The sequence below is a fragment of the Mesocricetus auratus genome, unplaced genomic scaffold, assembly GCF_017639785.1.
Source record: "Mesocricetus auratus isolate SY011 unplaced genomic scaffold, BCM_Maur_2.0 Super-Scaffold_6730, whole genome shotgun sequence".
Taxonomy (NCBI): domain Eukaryota; kingdom Metazoa; phylum Chordata; class Mammalia; order Rodentia; family Cricetidae; genus Mesocricetus; species Mesocricetus auratus.
The window spans coordinates 112583869-112606362 of NW_024429184.1; the positions used below are offsets into that span (position 1 = coordinate 112583869).

The 22494-nt window shown below is 41.8% G+C and overlaps 1 protein-coding gene across 4 annotated transcripts in view; it reads right to left on the reverse strand.

Annotated features, from left to right (window-relative positions):
• Rbm27 (RNA binding motif protein 27) overlaps nucleotides 1-19557 on the reverse strand; it is a 71797-nt gene extending 52240 nt beyond the window's left edge. For 3 of the 4 annotated variants that reach the window (XM_005069177.4, XM_021226640.2, XM_005069176.4), the window contains exons 1-3: nucleotides 19306-19557; nucleotides 4793-4911; nucleotides 316-440 (exon numbers count right to left, since the gene is read on the reverse strand). In XM_005069177.4, coding sequence (XP_005069234.1) covers nucleotides 316-440; nucleotides 4793-4911; nucleotides 19306-19364 — 303 coding nt within the window. In that variant the 5' untranslated portion in view covers nucleotides 19365-19557. The remainder of the gene's footprint in view (nucleotides 1-315; nucleotides 441-4792; nucleotides 4912-19305) is intronic. The other variant, XM_021226639.2, reaches the window with a different exon arrangement.
• Between the last annotated feature and the right edge of the window lie 2937 nt (nucleotides 19558-22494).

The window sequence follows — 22494 nt, forward strand, 5'->3', positions numbered from 1 at the left end:
TGAAAAGTAAAGGATTACTAGGGCTTGCTTGTTTGTAGCATAGCTAAGAAAATCCACTTCTAGGTGTAGAGAGAAACCCTGCTTTAAAAAAAAAATGTTTCATTATGGGTGTGGTAGCAACACCTTTAACCCCAACACTGGAAGCAGAGGCAGGTGGATTTCTATGAAGTTCAAGACCAGTCAGTGCTACAAAGTAAGACCCTGTCTCAAAAACAAAACAAAAACAACAACAAAAAAGGAAATCCCACAAAGAAACAAGAATAATTTCAACTTGCAATTAAGAATCCTGGTAACAAAATCTAAGAATTGTATTACCTCTTCTTTAATTTCTTCTTTTTCTTGGACTAGTGATTTTGGCTCAGGTTTAACTGGTTCCAATGGTGGAAGGTAGTTTTTAGTATAGAGACATTCAAATAGCTTATCCACAAAACCTGAAGTCTCTAAAGAGAAAAAAAATATTTAAATGTTATACAAACAAAAATGGAAAGGATAAACACTGTTGCCAATGCTTTAGAAAAACAAGGGATCTCTAACACTGTTGTCAGATGTTTAAAAAAAAGACTTACCTTAAGGGACCTCACTTCTAGAGGTTTTGTTTCTTTTTAAATCCTTTAAACATAATTGCATGTGTGTAGATGATATAAATGTAAGATTTTGTTGCTTAAGAACAAAAGATTAGAAACAAAGTTCCTATAAGCAAGGGACTAACAAATTATCAAAAAGGAGATTACAAAGTTTCTCTTGACCTACTAAGAATACAAATCTGAAAGATATAACTAATACTTAATATGGTCATCTGTTCAAAGAAACTGAAAGGACAAACTGTGTACTATAGGTGGGAAAGAAGCCTATGTAGAATAGGAAGAAATAATCTCATAGTACAGCATACATGTTAGTAGCATGCACTACCCACACAAAGGCGGAATTAGATATATCTGAATGGGTTGAAATCAGTATCTGTGTTTGATTCAACTCTGTGTTCTGGCCTATTTGAAACTTCTTCAAACAGAATGAGAGACATGAGTAGTTTTGCTGAAAACACAAATATCAAAATATTTCTAACTTTACTATAATTAAATTTAAGTAACTTTCATTGGTCTTGCCCTAACAAACACCTAAGTAGGTACTGTTCAGTGGCAAAGGACTTGCCCTGATGGTTCAATTCCCAATATAAGGAAGGGTTGGGTATTTCGAAGGCATCACACGGGCTCTGCTGATAATGTAATTAAGACACATCTTACTTTTCTAAAATGCAAACTATTTGTATCTTAGAAAGCATCTCAGACAACTCCTTTACACTACTTTTATAAGCAACCTTTTTTTTTAATGGTAAAACTGCTAGCTGAAGTGGAACATGGTGATTCATACCTGTAATACTGTAATCAGAAGGCTGGGTGGGAGGGTCACCAGACTAGACTACTTAGTGAGTTCTAGGGCAGCCTGTACTAGAGTGATAACCCCACCAAATGATAAATAAATAACACAACAGCAGGGAGGGGATCCTAGATAAATGGCTCAAAAGGGAGTTTGCTTGCTGCTCTTACAGAGGACCCAGGTTTGGTTCCAGAAACCCCATGGCAGTTCACTACCATCCACAACTGGCTTACAACATCCATAACTGAGTTCCAAGGTATCTGGTGCCCTCTAGTGGCCAACACAGACACCAGGCATGCACACAGTACATGGACTTACATGCAAGCAAAACACCCATACACATGAAATAAAAATGTTTAAATTAAAAATAGATTTGGAGATGTGTTTGCCCAGTATGTAGAAAATCCTGGGTTTAATCAATAGTAAGCTAGGCTTAGTGGTTTATGCCTGTAATCCCAATACTTCAGAGATAGAGGCAAGAAGACCAGAAGTTTACAGAAGTATAAGGTCATCCCCCAATACATGAAAAGTTCAAGGATACCCTGTGCTATATGAGTCCCTATCAACAAAGAAACAAAGTCATAAGAATAGATAAAACTAGCTGGACAGTAATGGCACACGTCTTTGATCCCAGCACTTGGGAGGCAGAGGAAGCTGATCTCTGTGAGTTGGAGACCAGACTGGTCTACAAGAGCTAGTTCCAGGACAGCCTCCAAAGCTACACAGGGAAACCCTGTCTCTGAAAAACTAAAAGGGAAAAAAAAAAAAAGAAATGAAAAAAGAATAGATAAATCTGTTAACTCTTTTTGACTGTTATGTATAACTTTAAGGTAATAAATTAGACTCTTCAAAACCTTTTATAAACAACTTTCTTCATAGTCTTTTTGTATTCTCACATGTATTACTTTCATAATTTGAAAGACAGATCAATAGAAAGAGACAGAAAGGAAGAAAGGAAGGAAGGAAGGAAGGAAGGAAGGAAGGAAGGAAGGAAGGAAGGAAGGAAGGGAAGGAAAAGGGAAAAAGAAAGGCAAAAACAGGGCTGGTGAGATGGTTCAATGAGTAAAGGCCTGCTGCTGACCTGACTCCAATCTCCATGACCCACAAAGTTGTCCTCTGGCCTCCAAGTGCGTGCTGTGGCACTTATACACACACAAAATTGATAGACGGATGGATGGACAGACAGATAAATGTAGTTTTTCGGGATCTATATACCAAATACTGTTGGTTCCAGGTCTCTACTTTCTTTTTTGTTTGTTTGTTTTTGTTTTTGTTTTTACGAGACAGGGTTTCTCTGTATAGTTTTGGAGGTTATCGGTCCAGCCCGGCCTCGAACTCACAGAGATCCGCCTGCCTCTGCCTCCCGAGTGCTGGGATTAAAGGCGTGCGCCACCACTGCCCAGCTCTAGGTCTCTACTTTCAAGAAAAGGAAAAGCAAACATGGAAAAGGCAGATAAACTGGCAAATATATAGCAGGGTGAGACAAGTGTCATGAAAAAAAAACAACAAGGCATTCAGCATGGCGGTGCCTTTAATCACAGTACTCGGGAGATACAAGGAAAGCAGATGTCATGAGTTCAAAACCAACCAGGGATACACAGTGAGACCCCTTTTAAAAAAAAAAGGAACAAAGCAGAGCTGAGAGGAGGAAATGGTAATTAGGATTGTAGCATGGGATGTCCATATTATACAAACTACACTGAAGAAAACTGCAAGATGACATCTGAAGAGATCAAAAGGACACAAGAAAGAATCTTCCAGGCAAACATAAAACACGTCCATGTGCTCTGAGTAAAGAACCACTCACTGACATTCAAAGACAGAGAGGTGAGCAGTGTGGCTTAGAGGAGGACTGGGTAGTGGCGGCATGGGGCAGGAAATACCAAGAAAACAGCAAGAGAAATTTCCTGCAAGCTCTGTATGGTTGGAGCATGTTGGTAAAAAGATAGGAAATCTGTCTGAGACAGTCTCATGGAGCCCAGAGTATGTAGCAAAGGACAACAGACTGTCGTCTGCTCCTCCTGTCTCCAACTCCCAAGTGCTGAGTCACAGGCAAGCTTCTCATGTCCAGTTGAAGACAAAAGTTAGAAGTACAAAGAGAAGAGAATCATAGCCATCTCATCTTGGGTCTCAAGGTGTCCCAGACAAGAGAGAAAAAGAACATTGGGTTCTCTGTATTAACAGCAAGAGTATGTATGCAGCGTCATGGCTGGGAAGACAGCTCAAGGGAAGCTTGCTACACCAGTGTAAGAACCTGAATTTACAGCACTTGGGGGGCAGAGGCAGGCGGATCTCTGAGAGTTCAAGGCCAGCCTGGCCTACAGAGCGATTTAGTTCCAGGACAGCCTCCAAAACAATACAGAGAAACCCTGTCTCGAGAGAGAGAGAAAAAAAAAAGAGCCTGAATTTGAACCCAGAATTCACGCCATGGTGGCACTTGTTTGTAGTCACGGCAATGGAAAAGGAGGCTGTCTAGTGCTTGCTGGCCAGCCAGTCAAACCTACTTTGCAAGTTCCAGACCAATGAGACAAACTCAAAAACAGATGAAAGGCCCCGAGAAATGACACAAGTACTTATGTACACCTGAACATACGTGAATATAAATATTATAAATATATATGTATGGGTGAGCACAGACACACAGACACAAACACTAAAAAGACTCAACCATCAGCTAAGTACTGCCAAAAGCTGTAATGAATCTAGAGAGTATTAGAGCCTTTATCTCAATACAAGAAAGAAAGAAGCCAAGCAGGACGGGAAAAACCTATCCTTCCTAAACACACAATATGTAATCATTCATGAATGGACATATTGAAGTAATCAAAGGGCCCTGACTACTTTACTGTAAAGTGTCTCATTTCCTAGGCACAAACAGTAAAACTGGAATGATACAGAGATTAACATAGTGCTGTGCAAGAAAGGATTATGTACAAATTCTGACATGCCCCCCACCCCCACCCACCCCCACGCTAAGCTTATACCTTTGTGATGTCTGATTGTGTTGTTACTGTTTTGTTTGAAATAGGGTGTTGCTCTATAGCACAGGTGACCAGGTTGGCTTCAAACTTCTAATTCTCCTGCCTCAGCTTTCCAAATGCTGGGATTACAGGCAAGTGTCACCACTCCGGGCTCTTTTCAGGAAGTTTTGTGTTTTTTTTTTTTTTTTTTTTTGTGTGTGTGTGTGGTTTTTTTTTTTTTTTTTTTTTTTTGGTTTTTCGAGACAGGGTTTCTCTGTAGCTTTGGAGGCTGTCCTGGAACTCACTTTGTAGACCAGGCTGGCCTCCAACTCACAGAGATCCACTTGCCTCTGCCTCCCGAGTGCTGGGATTAAAGGCGTGCGCCACCAACGCCCGGCTTCAGGAAGTTTTAAATTAAAAATATTTACCTAAAATACTTGAAGGCCCCCAACAATTACCTTTTTGTAAAAAGACATCAAGTTGATCAGCACAAAAGGCTTTCAATTCCTTCTCAGGTTTGTCCTTCTTGACCAGTGCTACAACATAGTTGGCTAGGGCTGAAGGGTCAGCATCACATCTAATTAGAGAAAGAAAATGAAAATTGTAAAACATTGTTTGTAAACAGAGACATTATTAATGAAATTACCTCTATTTTAGAAAATCAAAGATTTAAAGTGACTTCAAACACAGGCAACTATCATAACAAGTAGCATATATTTCCCCCCAAATGAGAGCTTCCTTTTCTGTTTGTGTTTTAATTATTAGTTTGCCTCCTATTTCCAAAGTTCTAGTAGGACCAAGAACATTGAATCAGGACATTTATTTGCTTTCTCAGAAGCAACTGGAATTGCCGACACCAATAACCCCCCAGGAACTGTGTGTCTCACGCGACCGTGAGAAAAAGCAAGGAAGCGAAAGTGATGGACAGATTATTCCTCTTCTCAGAATACATTTCCCTAAAGCCACAGGAGCCAGCATCCAAAATCGACTACTCAAACTACCACTAACCTTGCCCTTGTATGTATGTATGTATGTATGTATGTATGTATGTGTGTGTGTGTGTGTGTGTGTGTTATAAAACACGTATATTTAAGTTACACATATCCCATGTGGTTTCAAACTGTTATTTGGGCTTTTTGTTTGTTTTATTTCTAAGACAGAGACTCACTTGTCTGGAATCTATGTGTAGCCTCAAATCCTCCTGCTTCTGCCTGTTGGAGCTAGAGGTATGTGTTACCACAACCTGTTTCTTTTTTTTTTTTTTTTTTTTTTTTTTTGGTTTTTCGAGACAGGGTTTCTCTGTGGCTTTGGAGGTTGTCCTGGAACTCGCTCTGTAGACCAGACTGGCCTCGAACTCACAGAGATCCGCCTGCCTCTGCCTCCCGAGTGCTGGGATTAAAGGCGTGCACCACCAAGGCCCGGCTCACAACCTGTTTCTTATCAAGGTAAAATGAACACTCAGGATGATAGTAAATTAAATCATCATGTAAGCAAAGTGATCAAATCCTTATATAATGCTATTCAATATAATCTTGTTCGATAATTCTTAGGGATCCTTTGTCAAACCGAAGTTTAAGACATTTCAACTTATGACTGTCAATCACATTTTCCAACAAAAGAAAAACTAGTACAGCTACTCCCAAAGTGTTGGTTCAAACCTCTAATTCCAGAATTGGGGAGACCAGGGCAGGAATATGACATTGAGTTCAGGGACACACTGGGCCAAGGAAACTATCTTAAAACAAGCCACTAAACAAAAGCCTACACATTAGTAAAAGAGCAAAACTAAACTAAACAAAAGCCTATACATTAGTAAAAGAGCAAAACTTTCCTTCATTGCCAATACTGCCTTAAGGAAGGGTGATGCTTTAAACCCTCCACACCTAGGGACTGGTAAAGTGCTTGCAACACAAGCTGGAGGACCTGACTTGGGATCCCCAGCACACACATAAGAAGCTGAATGTGGTTGTGTGCCTGTAATCCTAGCACTGGTGGGGCACAGACAGTTAGATCCCAGGACTTGATGGTCAACCAATGGGGCAATGAACAAGTTTAGTAAGAGCTAAGGTAGAGAGGGACAGAGGAGGAACACCTGATGTTGACCTTTGGCTTCCACAGACAGACAGACAGACAGACAGGCAGGCAGGCAGGCAGGCAGGCAGACAGACAGACAGACAGACAGACAGACAGACAGACACACACACACACACACAGAAGCCAGAGGCAGAGACAGAGTCAGAGAGACACAGAGAGCATGTACCTAATACTAGAGACAGAGACAAACAGACTATGTACCTAATTCTGAAATAGAAAAAAAAATATTCATTGTCACTCTTATAAAACACGGAGCTAATTTACAAAATCAGAATCAAAGGTCAAAGTATGTTAAAAATGAATATGTATTATTATTTATATATTACAGTAATGCATGATTTAAACTGGGTGGTGGTGGCACACGCCTTTAATCCCAGCACTCGGGAGGCAGAGGCAGGCGGATCTCTGTGAGTTTGAGGCCAGGCTGGACTGACAGCCTCCAAAACAATACAGAGAAACCCTGTCTCGTAAAAAACAAACGAACAAACAAAAAAAAAACAATAATGCACGATTTATAAAGAAAGTCAGTCAGGCACCGTAGCTCACGCCTTTAACCCCAGCACTTGGGAAGCAGAGGCAGGCTGATCTCTGAGTTTGAGGCCAGCCTGGTCTACAGATCTAGCTCCAGGACAGCCAAGGCTACACACACACACACACACACACACACACACACACACACACACACACACACACACACACACACACACACACACACACACACACAAAAAGAGGAGGGGGGCCCTGCTGCTTACCGGCTTGCTCCCCACGGTTAGCTGAGTCTGCTTTCTTATAGAAGCCAGAACCACCAGCCTAGGGATGACCCCACTCACCATGGGCTGGGCCCTTCCCCATTGATCACTAATGGACGAATTTCCTCAACTGGAGACTCCATTCTCTGATGACTCTAGCTTGTGTCAAGCTGACACAAAACCAGCCAGTACAGATAATCTTTTTGTTTAAAAATTGTGCATGCATGTGTGTATGTAGTTTACATGCAACCTGTGGGCTCTAGGGACTGAGCTATCAGCTCAAGAGACTTGGTGGCAAGCACCTTTACCTACTAAGTCATCTTATCAGTCATAGATAAAGACAGTCTCTAACAGATAAAAAAAAAGGATACAGAAAAATAAGGAGGGCTGGAGAGATGGCTCAGAGGTTAAGAGCACTGGTTGTTGTTCCAAAGGTCCTGAGTTCAATTCCCAGCAACCACATGGTGACTTACAACCATCTGTAATGAGATCTGGTGCCCTCTTCTGGCATGAGGAGACACGTGCAGGCAGAATACTGTATACATACTAAATGAATAAATAAAAAAAAAAAAAAGAAGAGCCTGGTGTTGGTGACACATGCCTTTAATCCCAACACTCAGGGAGGCAGAGGCAGGCAGATTTCTGTGAGTTTGAGACCAGCCTGGTCTACTGAGCAAGTTCCAGGACAGGCTCCAAAACAATACAGAGAAACCCTGTCTTGAAAAACCAAAAAAAAAAAAAAAAAAAAAAAAAAGGAACTGAAGAAATGGTTAAGTGGTTAAGACTATGTATTTCTCTTGTAGAGGACCTTTGATTCCCAACATCCATGTGGCAGCCATTGCCTGCAATTCTAGATCCAGGGTATTCAACTCCTATTTCCAGTCTCACCAGGTAACACAAGATGCTCAAATATATGTACAGGCAAAACATTCATATGCATTTAATATTTAAATAATAATAAACAGAATATGAAGTTTCTAGTCAGAAACAAGCAAAATATCTAGATACTGGGCTAAACAAACCCAGGTACTTTTACATAATTTAGTATTCAGTCTTAAAGACAGATACAGAATTGAGCCATTTTTGATGAAACACATTTTAGGGGTATTGAAACAAGTTATCAATCTGTAGCCCACACTAGCCTGGGATCTCACAATGAAGCCCAAGCTAGCCTCAACCTTGTAACTGCCTCCTATTACCCTCTTTAGTGCTAGGCTTATAGGCATGTAACACAATACCCCTTCTAGAGCTAATGAAATACATTTTAGTATAACTTAAAAAAAATTTAAGGTGACTAAGATAAAATAGCAGAAATAGACTCTAGGAAAGGTGATCACAGTTTGAGCATTTGTTTAATGTAAATAAGTGAATGACTACTACTAACTGGTAGAATTCTATACTTAACACATATGCATGCTACATCCAAAGGAATTAACTCTATCATCTTCCAATGTGTGTCAATAAAGTGGGCTATCAAGGAAATCATCAATCTGAACTATTAAGTCACAATAAGTGAAAGATGAAACAAAGACTTTTGGGAGTCTTGTGCTGAAACTCCTGTCTGAAGTTCACACTTTGAACACACTAACTCCTACTACATAATCTTCAAAATTTTACAATTACAACACAGTACCATGGTACTGATACTTAAGCTAGTAGTAGCCCAATAGTATTTCCAGGACTATACATATCACAGAAATAGCCTAAGACCCTTGATAGACAAAACCATCCTTGTCCTACCAAAGCATGATTCTCTTCCTGTACTAAGGACAGTATGCAAAAACAGTACACAAAACCTTTAGCTACTTTTATGGAACCAAGCTCATAGATTCTGCTTGAGTACTGATATAGCACAGCTTAGAAAGAAATTTAAAAACTTTTTTTTTTGGTTTTTCGAGACGGTTTCTCTGTATTGTTTTGGAGGCTGTCTTGGAACTTGCTCTGGAGACCAGGCTAGCCTCGAACTCACAGTGATCCACCTACCTCTGCCTCCCGAGTGCTGGGATTAAAGGCGTGCGCCACCAACGCCCGGCGAAATTTAAAAACTTTTGCATCAATAGCTACACTAAACATGTATATTTCCCAACAAAAATGGGTTCCTGTTAAAAAGGTTGCTAGCATATATCTTAGATATATCTTAGATTACTACATTGGGCTGGGAATGGCGGTTCATGCTCCAGCTCTCTGTAGCTGGAGCCAGGATCAGGAAGGAGTATAAGATCTGAGTTCAAGTTCAGTTCAGCTATAAGAAACATTGTTTCAAAAAACAAAACAACCAGCATTCCAGAGGCAGAGGAGAGGCAGAAAGGTGGAGAAGCAGAGAAGGGGAGAAACAGTGGAAAAGGGAACAGGCAGAGGAGGCGGAGAGGCAGAAGAGAGGGGAAGAGGCAGAGAAAAGTAATAAGAGGGGGAAGGCAGAGGAGAGAGGGAGAAATGGGAAGGCAGATGAGGGGCTGAGAGGCAGAAGCAGGTGGATCTCTGAGTTAGAGGTCAGCCTGGCCTGTTCCAGGCCATGCAAGGTTCCATATACATAGTAAGACCTTGTCTAGGTGGAGAGATGGCTCAGTGGTTAAGAGTGTTGACTGTTCTTCCAGAGGTCCTAAGTTCAATTCCCAGCAAGCGACCACATGATGGCTTACAACCATCTGTAATAATGCCCCCTTCTGGCCTTCAGGCATACATGTAGACAGAACACGATATACATAACAAATAAATAAATAAATCTTAAAAAAAAAAGACCTTGTCTAAAAACAACAAACCAAAATAATAACAATAACAATTATTATTATAACAATAACAATAATAATAATTCTAAAACCTGGCATTAAAATTGCAAATCTGCAAGGTAACGAAGTTCCATTCGAGAGAAGGACGAGTGAGATGGCTCAAGTGGGTAGCGAACGGTCTTTGCAGCCAAGTCTGATGGGCTGAGTTCAAAGCTCACACAAACGCACACATGCGCACACATGCACAAGCGCATATACACAAATAAAGTTCTTTTTTTTTTTTTTTTTTTTTGTTTTTTCGAGACAGGGTTTCTCTGTGGCTTTGGAGGCTGTCCTGGAACTCGCTTGGTAGTCCAGGCTGGTCTTGAACTCACAGAGATCCACCTGCCTCTGCCTCCAGAGTGCTGGGATTAAAGGCGTGCGCCACCAACGCCCGGCTATAAAGTTAATTTTTAAAAGACTAGGCAGAGAGCTCTACTTTGGAAGTAAAACTAGGCTGTAACTCCATGCAAGTAAAATGTTATTTCATATATCACATACACGTTTCTAATGTATATCTGCAAGACAAATTAAGGTGTTATAAGCCTCAACCAGTAGTTACCTTTAATTGAAATAACAATCAACAAAAAATTTTCAAAACCAGTGTGTTATCAATATGAGAACTCATTAAAACTCATATCCTGCTGGGCATTGGTGGCACACGCCTTTAATCCCAGCACTCAGGGAGGCAGAGGCAGGAGGATCTCTGTGAGTTCGAGGCCAGCCTGGTCTACAGAGTGCCAGGATAGGATCCAAAGCTACACATAGAAATCTTGTCTCGAAAAACCAAAAGAAGAAACAAAACAAACAAACAAAAAACCTTCATATCCTGTATAATGTAAGATGTTTTAATGATCTTTAAGTCATCTTAAAAAACAAGATAGCTACACAGCAGATCTATTGGTACAAACTTGAAGTCCCAGCTACTCGAGAGGCTGAGTCTGAGGGATTATAATTGCAAGGCCTTCCTGGAATACAGAGTGGGCAATTTAGTGAAACCCTATCTCATAACAAAACTAAAATCTGGGGATACAGCTCAGTGGTGGAGTGCTTGCCCAGCATGTATGATGACATAAGTTTTGTCAATCCCCAGTACCATAAAAGAAAAGGAAAGGGAGAAAGAGAAAAATCGGAAATTTTATTAGAGAAAGCTAACAAAAATACTGACCTACAAACATCTATGAAACCCTCAAATTTGAATTTTTTTTCTCTTTTGATGAATTCTCCACTAGCAGACATTACTATCTGTACAGCTAAAACACCAGTGTAGATTTCAGACATACACCAACCCCCAAATGGAAAAGTAAAGGTTCAATACAATCTTTGGCTCCAGGAAGAAGACAGAGTCTACTAGACCTCCTTCCACTTCAAGTCAAATCTACATGTTTCTTAACATGGGCCTGATCTCTTTCACTGATAAGGTCACTAATAAATGTGCTAAGGAACCATAGCGAAAAGGCCTCCTACTCCTCCTAGTGTGTATTAACAGCCACAAATATCCATATTTACTAAAAACTAGACAGAAGAAACAAAGGTAAACACTGAAAATACTTAGATATTTAAAAATCTGTTTATTACAGAAAGACAGCATCACTATTTTTTCTTTTTACTTTTGGTTTTTCAAGATGGTTTCTCTGTGTAACAGCCCTGCATGTCCTGGAAATCAGTTTGTAAACTAGGCTGTCCTTAACTCACTGAGATCTCAATGCCCCTGCCTCCCAAATGCTGGGATTAAAGGTGTGCACCACCACCATCTGGTGACAGCATTACTTCTAACCAAATGAATCAGAGAAACCACTCTTACTGTCAGAGATATAGGAAATATTATGCATTTACAGTGATGGCTATAAAAGTAACGCACAAATAATGAAAATGCTTTTCTGATGTAATGTCAATTAGAAATCAAACTGGAAATTTTCACAGTGAGTGCTTACAGCTACAAAGTTCCTACATAAAGAAACTGAAAATAAACACTGATAATTTTATTTTCTATAGTACACTAATAAAGGCACTTTATTAATACCTTCACATTGGGGATTTAAGTTAATACCCTCACATGAGTTTTGGGCGACATTAACATCAAGACTGTAGCACTCCCTCTTACCCATCCCCCTTTTATGTGACAGGGTTTCACTACAAAACCATCGGCCATTGGTAGCATGTAGAACATGCTGACCTGGAACTCCCAAGTGCCGGTATTAAAGGAGTGCACAACATTTAGCTCATCTCTCTCTATCCCTCCTTTCCTCCCTCCCTCTCTTTAATGTATACTGTGTTCTGTCTGCATATATGCTTGCACACCAGAAGATGACACCAGATCTCATTACAGATGGTTGTGAGCCACCATGTGGGTACTAGGAATTAAACTCAGCACCTCTGGAAGAACAGTGTTCTTCAAGCAATCAAAATACACACATGAGGCTGTTCATTCATTTCAACATTTACTGTTAATTAATTACCAAGCGCTTGCTCGCTCGCTCGCTCGCTCGCTCTCTCTCTCTCTCTCTCTCTCTCTCTCTCTCTCTCTCTCTCTCTCTCTGTGTGTGTGTGTGTGTGTGTGTGTGTGTGTGAAGACGGGTTTTCTGTGTAGCCCTGGTTGTCCTGGATCTCATTCTGTAGATCAGACTGGCCTCAAACTCAGAGAACTGCCTGCCCCTATCTCCTGGGATTAAAGGCATGTGCCACTGCCATCCAGCTTAGTACCAAGTCTCTTGCTTGATGACTTTTGATCACTTTGAATAAGACAGGCCTTGCTCTTCAAGTCACATGACTAGGAGATGACTATGAAAAAAAAGTACTGAACAAAATCACATATGGTACAAAAAGACATGCAATAACTATGAAAGCAACAGCACTATAAGAGAATGAGAGAACACAGTGATAGTAAATACAGGGCTATAAAAGCAACTTCTGGCTTCTAGCCTATAGCTGTTGGGCCAGTAAGAATGAAGTCAGACATATTTAGGGAGCAGACCAAGAGCCTAAGAACAAGCATGCTCTTAACTTAGTACACCAGAATATGTCAACAAGTCATCTGCAAAATAATCCTGTCCTATAAGGCCGTGAATATCACCTTAAACAAGTCTCAGGCCACACTTAAAGGTACAAGAATTCTGTGAAGCCACTACTTCTCCATCCTAAGAATAGAGTCCCAAACACTCATCACACCCTACTAGTTTATTTACCAGAAGATCAGGCCTAGTGACCGATAGCTCATGTTTTGAGCAACTATAGTGATAACTAGCCAGAGTTTAATGTCCTAAAAATTGCCAGCCTACTACTCCAGGATATGAACCATACCTGCCATGACTACTGAAACTATAAATATGAACCAATGAAATCCCATTCTTGAAGCTTTTGCTGCCCTTTCCATCATACTCCAAGATAACACATTTCCTTTATAGTTTAAAAGACTTTGAAATGGTCAGAACTTACAGAAACTACAAGCAACTCCTATCCTTTTTCTTTTTTAAGATGTATGTATTTATTATGCATACAGTGTTTTACCTGTATGTTTCCCTGCAGGCCAGAAGAAGGCACCAGATCTCATTAAAAATGGTTGTGAGTCACCATGTGGGTGATGGGAATTGAACTCAGAGCCAGTGCTCTTAATCAGTGAGCCATCTCTCCAGCCCTGCAACTCCTATTCTTACTTACAGGATAGCAAGGAATTGCTGGCTGTGTTATACACAAGACAAATGAACATTTGTTAAAGATGGTAGTGGCACCCAACATTAATAAACAGATTATCTGCAAAGCTTAGCTTATCTTCATATTTCAAAAAACATAAAATGTATGGTACAGAGTGCCTGAAGAACATAAAGCACTCTGACAGCCTGCATTATTACTGCACTATATTTGTAACATAGGTAAAAGGCTACTATTTTTTTTAAAAAAGCTACTATTTTAAGAGGGAAAAAGAGGAGAAAAGATAATTTCTGCAAAATGAAAATGAATCAAACAGAAATGAGTAGAAACTCTAACTGGCCTGATTCACACAATGTTCTATTATAATACAAAGACAGACACAACTATCCAGAAGTTTACAAACTCCACCAATCTTTTAAAAACAACACCAATGGCACACGACCTATAATCAAACACTTAGAATAAGGGCAGGACTGTGAGTTGAAGGCCACTTTGGACAACAGTGAAATCCCAGGCCAGTATGTGCTATATAATAGGGTCTGGAGAAAAAAAAAAGGTAAAGAAAGGAAGGAAGAAAGAGAGAAAGAAAGACACACTAAGACAAAGTTTTACAATAAGCCAAACAAGTAACAAATGTTTAAAGTTTCCCTTCAGAGAGCTCAGTGATAGAGTTTTTGCCTTGAATGCACTGGGCCCTGAGTTCAAATCTTGGTACTGCAAAAGAAAAAAGGTTAAATATTACTTATTTTGGTGGAAATGCAGGTCTGTTAGTGTAATCAAAATGCATGTCTTAGGTGGATCTCTGTGAGTTCCAGGCCAGCCTGACATACACATTAAGTTCCAGGACAGGGGGTAGGGGGGGACCTTGTCTTGGCCCCCGAGAGGTAGGTCAGTAGGAAAAGACACCCACCAACAGACATGAATTGGATCCCTGGAACCTACATGTTGGAAGAGAATGGACTCTTTCTTTAAAGATTTATTTATTTATTATGTATGCAGTGTTCTGCCTGAGTGCAAGAAGAGGGCACCAGATCTCATCATAGATGGTTATGAGCCATCATGTGGTTGCTGGGAATTGAACGCAGAACCTTTGGAAGAATAGCCAGTACTCCTTAACCTCTGAGCCCCACAAACCAATTTCTTAAAACGAGTAGTGATTTCTGATAAAAATAAAGCTACAACATCACAATTTATGCATAATCCCTGCATGGTACTCTGACAAGGATGTCTACAATTCTTTATAGGTAAGAAAAATAAGGACCCCACCTAAGATCTGTTAGTCTAGTCTATCTTGACTTTTTGACCTGGTTTCCTCCCCTTTTAGTGTGCTGTCATCAAAAATGCTAGTAATGGTCTTTCCCCAGCAAGCTAAGGGAGGTAAAGAATTATTTCTTCCAGGACTGGAGAAACGGCTCAGCAGTTAAGAACACTGGCTGGTTTGAGGCCAACCTGGTCTACAGAGCAAATTCCAGGACAGCCAGAGCTACCCAGAGAGACCCTGCCTTGAAAACAAAGAACACTGGCTGATCTAGATGTCTCACAACCATCTCTAACTCCAATTCCAGGAGACCTAGTACCTCTCTAGCACAGATGGTCACAAGGCACAAACAAAGTGCACAGATATGCTTGCAGGCAAAACACCCATACACTAAAATAAAAATAAAATACTTCAAAAAAACAAAAAGCACAACAGAACTCATGTGCTCAGCCATAGCTTGATTCTGACATAGCCACTGCAACTGCATTATCACAAAGCTGGACAACTGCTCTGAAATGCTGTGCTATAATAACATGTCAATATGCCATGAAACATGTTTTTGAATCTAGAATATGAAATAAGTAAATTTACAAACACAACCTATATTAGCATATCACTTACTATGTTTTTAGAATATCCAAACAAAAAGTAATCTACCATGACAGTGCACCGAAAAAGAAAATCTGTACGGCACCTACACTTACCAACACTAGAAGTTAAAAAAATAAAGCTTTCATAGGAAAGACACCTACATTGTTAAAGTCTAATTAGTGAACACCAGCCTAAGTCTTTTTCTTCCCTAATTTTTTTTCTAAAGAAATAAAGAGAATGACACAACTGAACTGGCTTCACATCTGTAATCCCAGCACTTTTCAGACAGGGTTTCTCTTCTGTGTAGCTTTGGAGGCTGTCTGGAACTTTCTCTGTAGACCAGACTGGCCTCGAACTCACATAGCAATCTGCCTGCCTCTGCCCCCCAAGCAATGGGATTAAACATGCATGCCACCACCACCCAGCTAAAATACAACACAAATTAAGTTTTAACACTAAATTCAAGTAGTCTTTTGTTTGGTTAACTGGTTTTCTTCTTCTGAGACAAGGTCTTCACTACACAGTCCTAGCTAGGCTAGAACTCACTCTGCAGCCTGGGCTGGCCTGGAAATCACAGCAATCCTCTGGCATCAGTCTTCAGGAGTACTGGATTATAAGTGTATAATGCCATGCCTAGCTTTCAAGCATCCATTTGTCTTTTGGAGATCTATTATTATATTTTTAATTATTTGTAGGTGTATGCATGCTTTTTGGTATGTACATGTGAATGCAAGTGCCCTCAGATTTCAGATGTTAAATCCCTGGAGTCTGAGTTACAGACAGTTTAAATCACTTTACATGGGTTCTAGAAACAAAACTCAGGTCCTTTGGAAAAGTAGCAAACACTCTTACTGAGTCATCTCTCAAGCTCTCAAGTATTTTTTTTGGGGGGAGGGGCTTCTGTGGCTTTGGAGGCTGTCCTGAAACCTAGCTCTTGTAGACCAGACTAGTTTCAAACTCACAGAGATCCGACTGCCTCTGCCTTTGTAGTGCTGGGATTAAAGGTGTGTGCCACCACTGCCTGGCCTCAAGTATTCATTTTAAAATGTAATTTTCATTCAAGATTACAGAATAATTAAAACTGTCAGTCCAGAAAAAAAATCCTAACAAAAACATCATTATTAAGAAAGATGACCCTCCATACACTAAATTTTACCTAAAGAAAAAGAGTTGGTGGGGAGGGGAAGGGAGAGGGACCTGGAACTGACTTGTGAAGCAACCTTGTTTCTAATCTAAATTTAAACTTAAAAATAAATAATAAAAAAAAATCAAAGAAAAGAAAAAGAGTTGGTGGGTGGTGGCTCATGCCTTTAATCCCAGCACTCAGGAGACACAAGCAGGCAGATCTGCAAAATTGGAAACCAGCCTGTTCTACAGAGTGAGTTCCAGGACAGGCAGAACTAAGCAGAGAAATCCTGTCTTGAAAAACAAAAAACAAAAAAATAATAAAAGTTCTAGCTAATACCTTTACTATCTTGTAAAACATTTTAGGGTGCCCTCAAAAAAACTAAATGAAAGGATTTATAATGCTAAAAGTTGTTACTACTGCTGGGCATTGGTAGTACATGACTTTAATTCCAGCACTAGGGAGGCAGAGGCAGGAGGATCTCTGTGAGTTCAAGGCCAGCCTGGTCTACAGAGGTAGTTCCAGGACAGCCTCCAAAGCAATACAAAGAAACCCTATTTCTAACCCCCCCCAAAAAGTTGTTACTACCTATTTAAGACATATTAAATATACATCTAATAATTTTAAAAGATTAAAGTTTAAAAGTTGGTAACAGAATGACAGCTTATAAGGGGAAATTGAGGAGAAAAAAAGAGCTGAGGCTGTAACTCAATAAATCACTGGTCTGGCCCTGGGTTCAAAGTTCTACAATGCAAGAAAAGACACTGGGACAGCAGGTATTCAAAATAGACTAAAGTGTTGATAAGAAAACTATAACTAATTTTAAAAAACATGCAGACTCTTCCCCTTTTGTCAGTCCTTTCCACACATATGGTAAATTTACCTAGTTCTATCTTATTTCCAAATTGCACATCACAATCCATTTCCATCTTAGTGCCCTAAAACTTAGTAAGAAGGATGCAAACATTCTTCTACCAAACTTTCAAGTATGGCCATGAGTCATTTTCATTCTAGCCGGACTACCATTCACTCAATCCTGAGAAGCCCTACTGCACACCTATTTACTCATCCCTCATTCATGTGTACCTGTGTTCTTCTCATTCATTCACAGAACGCAAACAACACTTCAGACATCCAAACACCCCGCTGCAGCCTCTTTTACCACAAAAGTAACACATTGGACAGCAGATAGATGAGTCTCCTCCTGAGGTACCTTCCTATTATACCCCATCCCCCAAAAACAAAGTAGCAAAACAAAAACAAAAAGTTAGCTAACCAAAATTCTTGGGGGGGGGATAATAGATGAACTGGAAAGCAAAAATGACAATATCTCCAACAGCCCCCACACCTCTGGGACGACTTCCCATTTCCAACCCCCGAAAAACACTTTTTTTCTTTCCTTTTTTTTTTAAACTAGATTAATCTGATTTCATGAATTCATGAATCAAAGCCCACCTTTTTCCTCCTTCTATCGTGGGGGGGCACTAATTAGAAGGCAAATAAACAGAAGTAGCCAGAGAGAGGGAGGGAGAAGGCAGAGAGAGAAGGAGAGAGGGAGGCAGGCAGAGAGAGAGAGGGAAGGAGGGAGGAAAAGAGGGAGGGAGGGAGGGAGGAAAAGAGAGCAGGAAATGCTTCTTTCCCTCCCATTCGGTTTCCCATGCTCTCTTCAAACACTCCACACAACCTTTCCTGTCTTAAAAGTTAAACCAAGGCTGGGCGTTGGGGAGGCAGAGGCAGGCGGATCTCTTTGAGTTCCAGGCCAGCCTGGTCTACAGAGCTAGTTCCAAGACAGTCTCCAAAGCTACACAGAGAAACCCTGCCTCGAAAAACCAAAAAAAAGTTAAAACAAGAAGTGGATGCCTCTGCTGTCCCTGCTAAGCCTCTCAATGATATTCCCACAACTGGCACTGCTCAAAATATCTTAAGAGGACAGGGCTCTCTTTCTCCTGGCCCTTCAACAGTCACCCTGCGCCCCAATTACAGTTGCCGTATCACCTTCCAACAATGTTAACAAGAGCCTTCTTTACTCGTGTGCCCCTTTTAGTCTTAACCTGCATCTTACAAAAGAAAATAAGATGCTGCAACCATGCCCGCCTCAACCTCATCACCCACAGCCATACACTAGTGAGTCCCTTTACCCAACATCCTATGTTATCTGGCAATAATCAAATCCACCATCAACTCCTCAGGAACCCCTTAAAACCCCTTAGTATCTTTGCTCTCGTACTCACGAGCTCCCCAATAATTTAATCCAAAGCCCTCCGCGCCCGCATAGTCACTTCGGCACTCTCTCTGTCTCTCTCAAAGCCTTGAGGACTCTCACCCCTAATTCCACCTAAGCCTCAGGACCCCCGCGCTCTCTCCTCTGCCCCGCTCGCCCGAGGAAGGCCCTCGACACCGGGCTCCTGGACACCGCTTGCAAAGTGCTGGGGAGCCCGCTCCGCCGTCCCACACCTCCGCTTTCCCATTTAAAAATCCCTCGGCAGCCGCGCCACTGGCCTCAGCTCCCGGCTCGGCGTCCTTCAGTCTCCCGCCGGCCTGCAGCCCGGGCCGGCTCCCGGTGGACTCGGGAAGCCCCGCCGCCCGTGCCCGGCCCCTTGCCCCCCCTCCCGCACACACACACCTCACGCCACTGGGGACGAGTCCTCGGCGGCGGCCCGGACGCCCGCCTCCCCTCCCCCACGCCCCCGCGGGTCCCCAACGCCCATGCCGCCGGCCCGGCGCGGCCCGGCGCACTCACATCGGCTCCAGTAACTTGGCCAGCCAGGACTTGAGGGCATCCACATCCTCTATGAGCATGGTGCAGGGAAGGCGGGCTCGGCCGCCGCTCCTCCAGGGGCCCGCCGCGGGTCTCCGCTCGCCGCCGCCTCACGCTCCCTCACAGCTCCGGGTGCCCTGACCCACCGGGCATCTTAGAGACTTCACCTACTCCCTGGGCCGGGGCCTAACAGGAACTAACCCAAGAGCCCCACTCAACCTAGCCCGGAGGCTCGGGTGGGCGGGAGGTAACGCGGAGTGACGGGCGCACGAACCAATCGGCGGGAGAGGGGCCGCGCGCGGTGGACCAATCGTCAGGCTCTCCCGCCCCGCCCGCCGGTCGCATCCAGTGAGGGCGGAGGGACCTAGCAAGGTAGGTGGAGAGTTCAGTGAACTCCCGGTGCAAGATGGTATCTTGGAGAAGGTGCTGTGCCTCTTAAAGGGTCCGCGGCGCCTCTTTTGACCACGCCGCCACCCACGCCCGGAATACCGGTATCTCCTGCTAGGAGTGCCTAAGGGAACCCGGAGAGCCCCTCTTCCTGGTTCCTTCCGCCCGTTTTTTTTTTCTGGAAACTCACTCCGGTGTCCCGAAATGACTCAGCTGTAGTAAATCTGCAACACAACGTGCAATGCGTTCTCTTTGAACACATAGCAAAGAAGCAAGATCTTCCAATTTTTTTTCCCGTTCTTACATACTCGTTTTCCTGATCGGCGCTCATGCTTCTGTTTTCTTGTTGTTATTTTGTTTTTGTTTTTTAGGTTCTTTTGGGGAGAGGGTTGCTGCTAAGCTTCAATTACACAGAATCCTCTCTCTCTCGTTTATGGTTTTTTTTTTTTTTCGGGAGAATCTTGATTAGCAAGCATCTTTTAAAAGAATGATGACACTGGCTTATTTAGTAACAAATATGGAGAGCCTGTTACGTACTTACACTAAAGCATTAAAGTCCAGTGGAGGGAAATCCCTCTTCTAAATAACTGACATTTTGTGGAATTATGCAATATAATAACATTTTGGAAAATACCTAATGAGCACACATTTCACATAAAAGAGGTGGATCAACACAAAATAAGCAGTTACAGTAAATATACGGTACAGAGAACAGGTACCGGCTAGCTTGCTCTTTCTAAAGGAGGCCAGATGATGGTAAACATTTCTGGTTATGTGAACTTTGAGGTCACTGTAGTAACTACTCAACATGAAATGACTTGGCATGAACCTGGCCATAGATAATATGTAAACAAAAGATTGTGGCTGTGTTTCAGTAACATGAACATTTTATTAAATAAAAATGTCAATTCTGTGTATTGTTTTTCTTGGCTTTTGAGACAGGGCCTTGTTATGTAGCCCAACATGGAACTGACCTGAGACTCACCTCTCTTCTCTGCCTTAAAAAAGAAAAAATTGCACCCAAGGTTATTAGTTATCATTATGTCATTTTCAAATGCAATTTGTTTTTATTACTCCACCTTCTTCCCTCTTCTTCCCCATCCCCAGCCTGTCCTTTTACCTGCCTACCTCTAGTAAGCCTCATGTCACACGAGTTTCACAAGTGTTCTATTACCCAAACCCTTTCCTCAATTTGTCATTTCTCCATTTCATGACCCCCTTTTGGGTGTCAGGACCTTACTCACACCCAGACAGACCCATGTATGTAAATTAAAAGCTAGAATCTGAATATGAGAGAAAACATGCAATATTTGTCTTTAAGAACTTGGCTAGCTGGGCGGTGGTGGCACACGCCTTTAATCCCAGCACTCGGGAAGCAGAGGTAGGTGGATCTCTGTGAGTTTGAGACCAGCCTGGTTTATAAGAGGTAGTTCCAGGACAGGCTCAAAAGCCACAGAGAAACCCTGTCTCAAAAAAAAAAAAAAGAACTTGGTTACCAGGGGGCTGGAGAGATGGCTCAGAGGTTAAGAGCACTGGCTGCTCATCCAGAGGTCCTGAGTTCAATTCCCAGTAACCACATGGTGACTTGGTTGCTTCTGGCCTGCAGGCATGCATGCAGACAGAGCAGTGATACCTAAAAAGATACATAAATAAAAAGTTAAAAAAAAAAAAAGAACTTGGCTACTGCCAGGTGGTGGTGGCACACACCTTTAATCTCAGCACTCTCGGGAGGCAGAGGCAGGAGGATATCTGTGAATTCAAGACCAGCCTGTTCTACATCTGGTCTACAAGAACCAGTTCTAGGACAGCCTCCAAAGCCACAGAGAAACCCTGTCTCGGAAAACCAAAGGAGCGGGGGGAGAAAGAAAGAAAAGAACTTGGCTACCTCACTTAATATAATAATGAACAGACCCATGCATTTTCCTGCAAATTTCATAATTTTATGTGTCCTTCCAGCTAATAAAGTCCCATTGTGAGTATGTCCCACATTTTCCTTATCCATTCCCCTGTTCATGGACATTTATAAAATACTTTTCTTTTCACTTTTTCACTCACTTAAATGGCACAGTAATCTCACAGGTACAGAAGACAGGTACCGGCAGAGTTTGACTTGCTGGCCTCTGTGTGCTTACCCCTTATATTGGGAAACAAAATGGGAGGCTTATTTACAAATGAGAGGGCAGCTGGGCGGTGGTGGCTTAATCCCAGTGCTTGGGAGGCAGAGGCAAGCATATCTCTGTGAGTTCAAGGCCAGCCTGATCTTCCAGAGTGAGTTCTAAGATAGATCTGCACAGGGAAACCCTGTTTTGAAAAACAGCAACAAAATATTTAATGTACTTATTGAACACATTTACAACCTAATTTTTTTATTTCAAGTAATTTATTTATTTATTTTGGTTTTTTCAGACAGGGTCTCTGTGTAGCCTTGGCTGTCCTGAAACTCTCTCTGCAGATCAGGTTGGCCTCGAACTCACAGAAATCCACATGCCTCTGCCTCCTGAGTGCTGGGATTAAAAGAATGTACCCACCACCCAGCTACCCGCCTAATTTCTTTCTTTCTTTTCTTTTCTTTTCTTTTTTCTTTTTTTTTTTCTTTTTTTTTTTTTTTTTGAGACAGGGTTTCTCTGTATTATTTTGGAGGCTATCCTGGAACTAGCTCTTGTAGACCAGGCTGGTCTAGAGCTCACAGAGATCCTCCTGCCTCTGCCTCCCAAGTGCTGGGATTAAAGGTGTGTACCACCAACACCTGGCTATAATTTCAAAGGTAAGTATTGAGTTATCAAC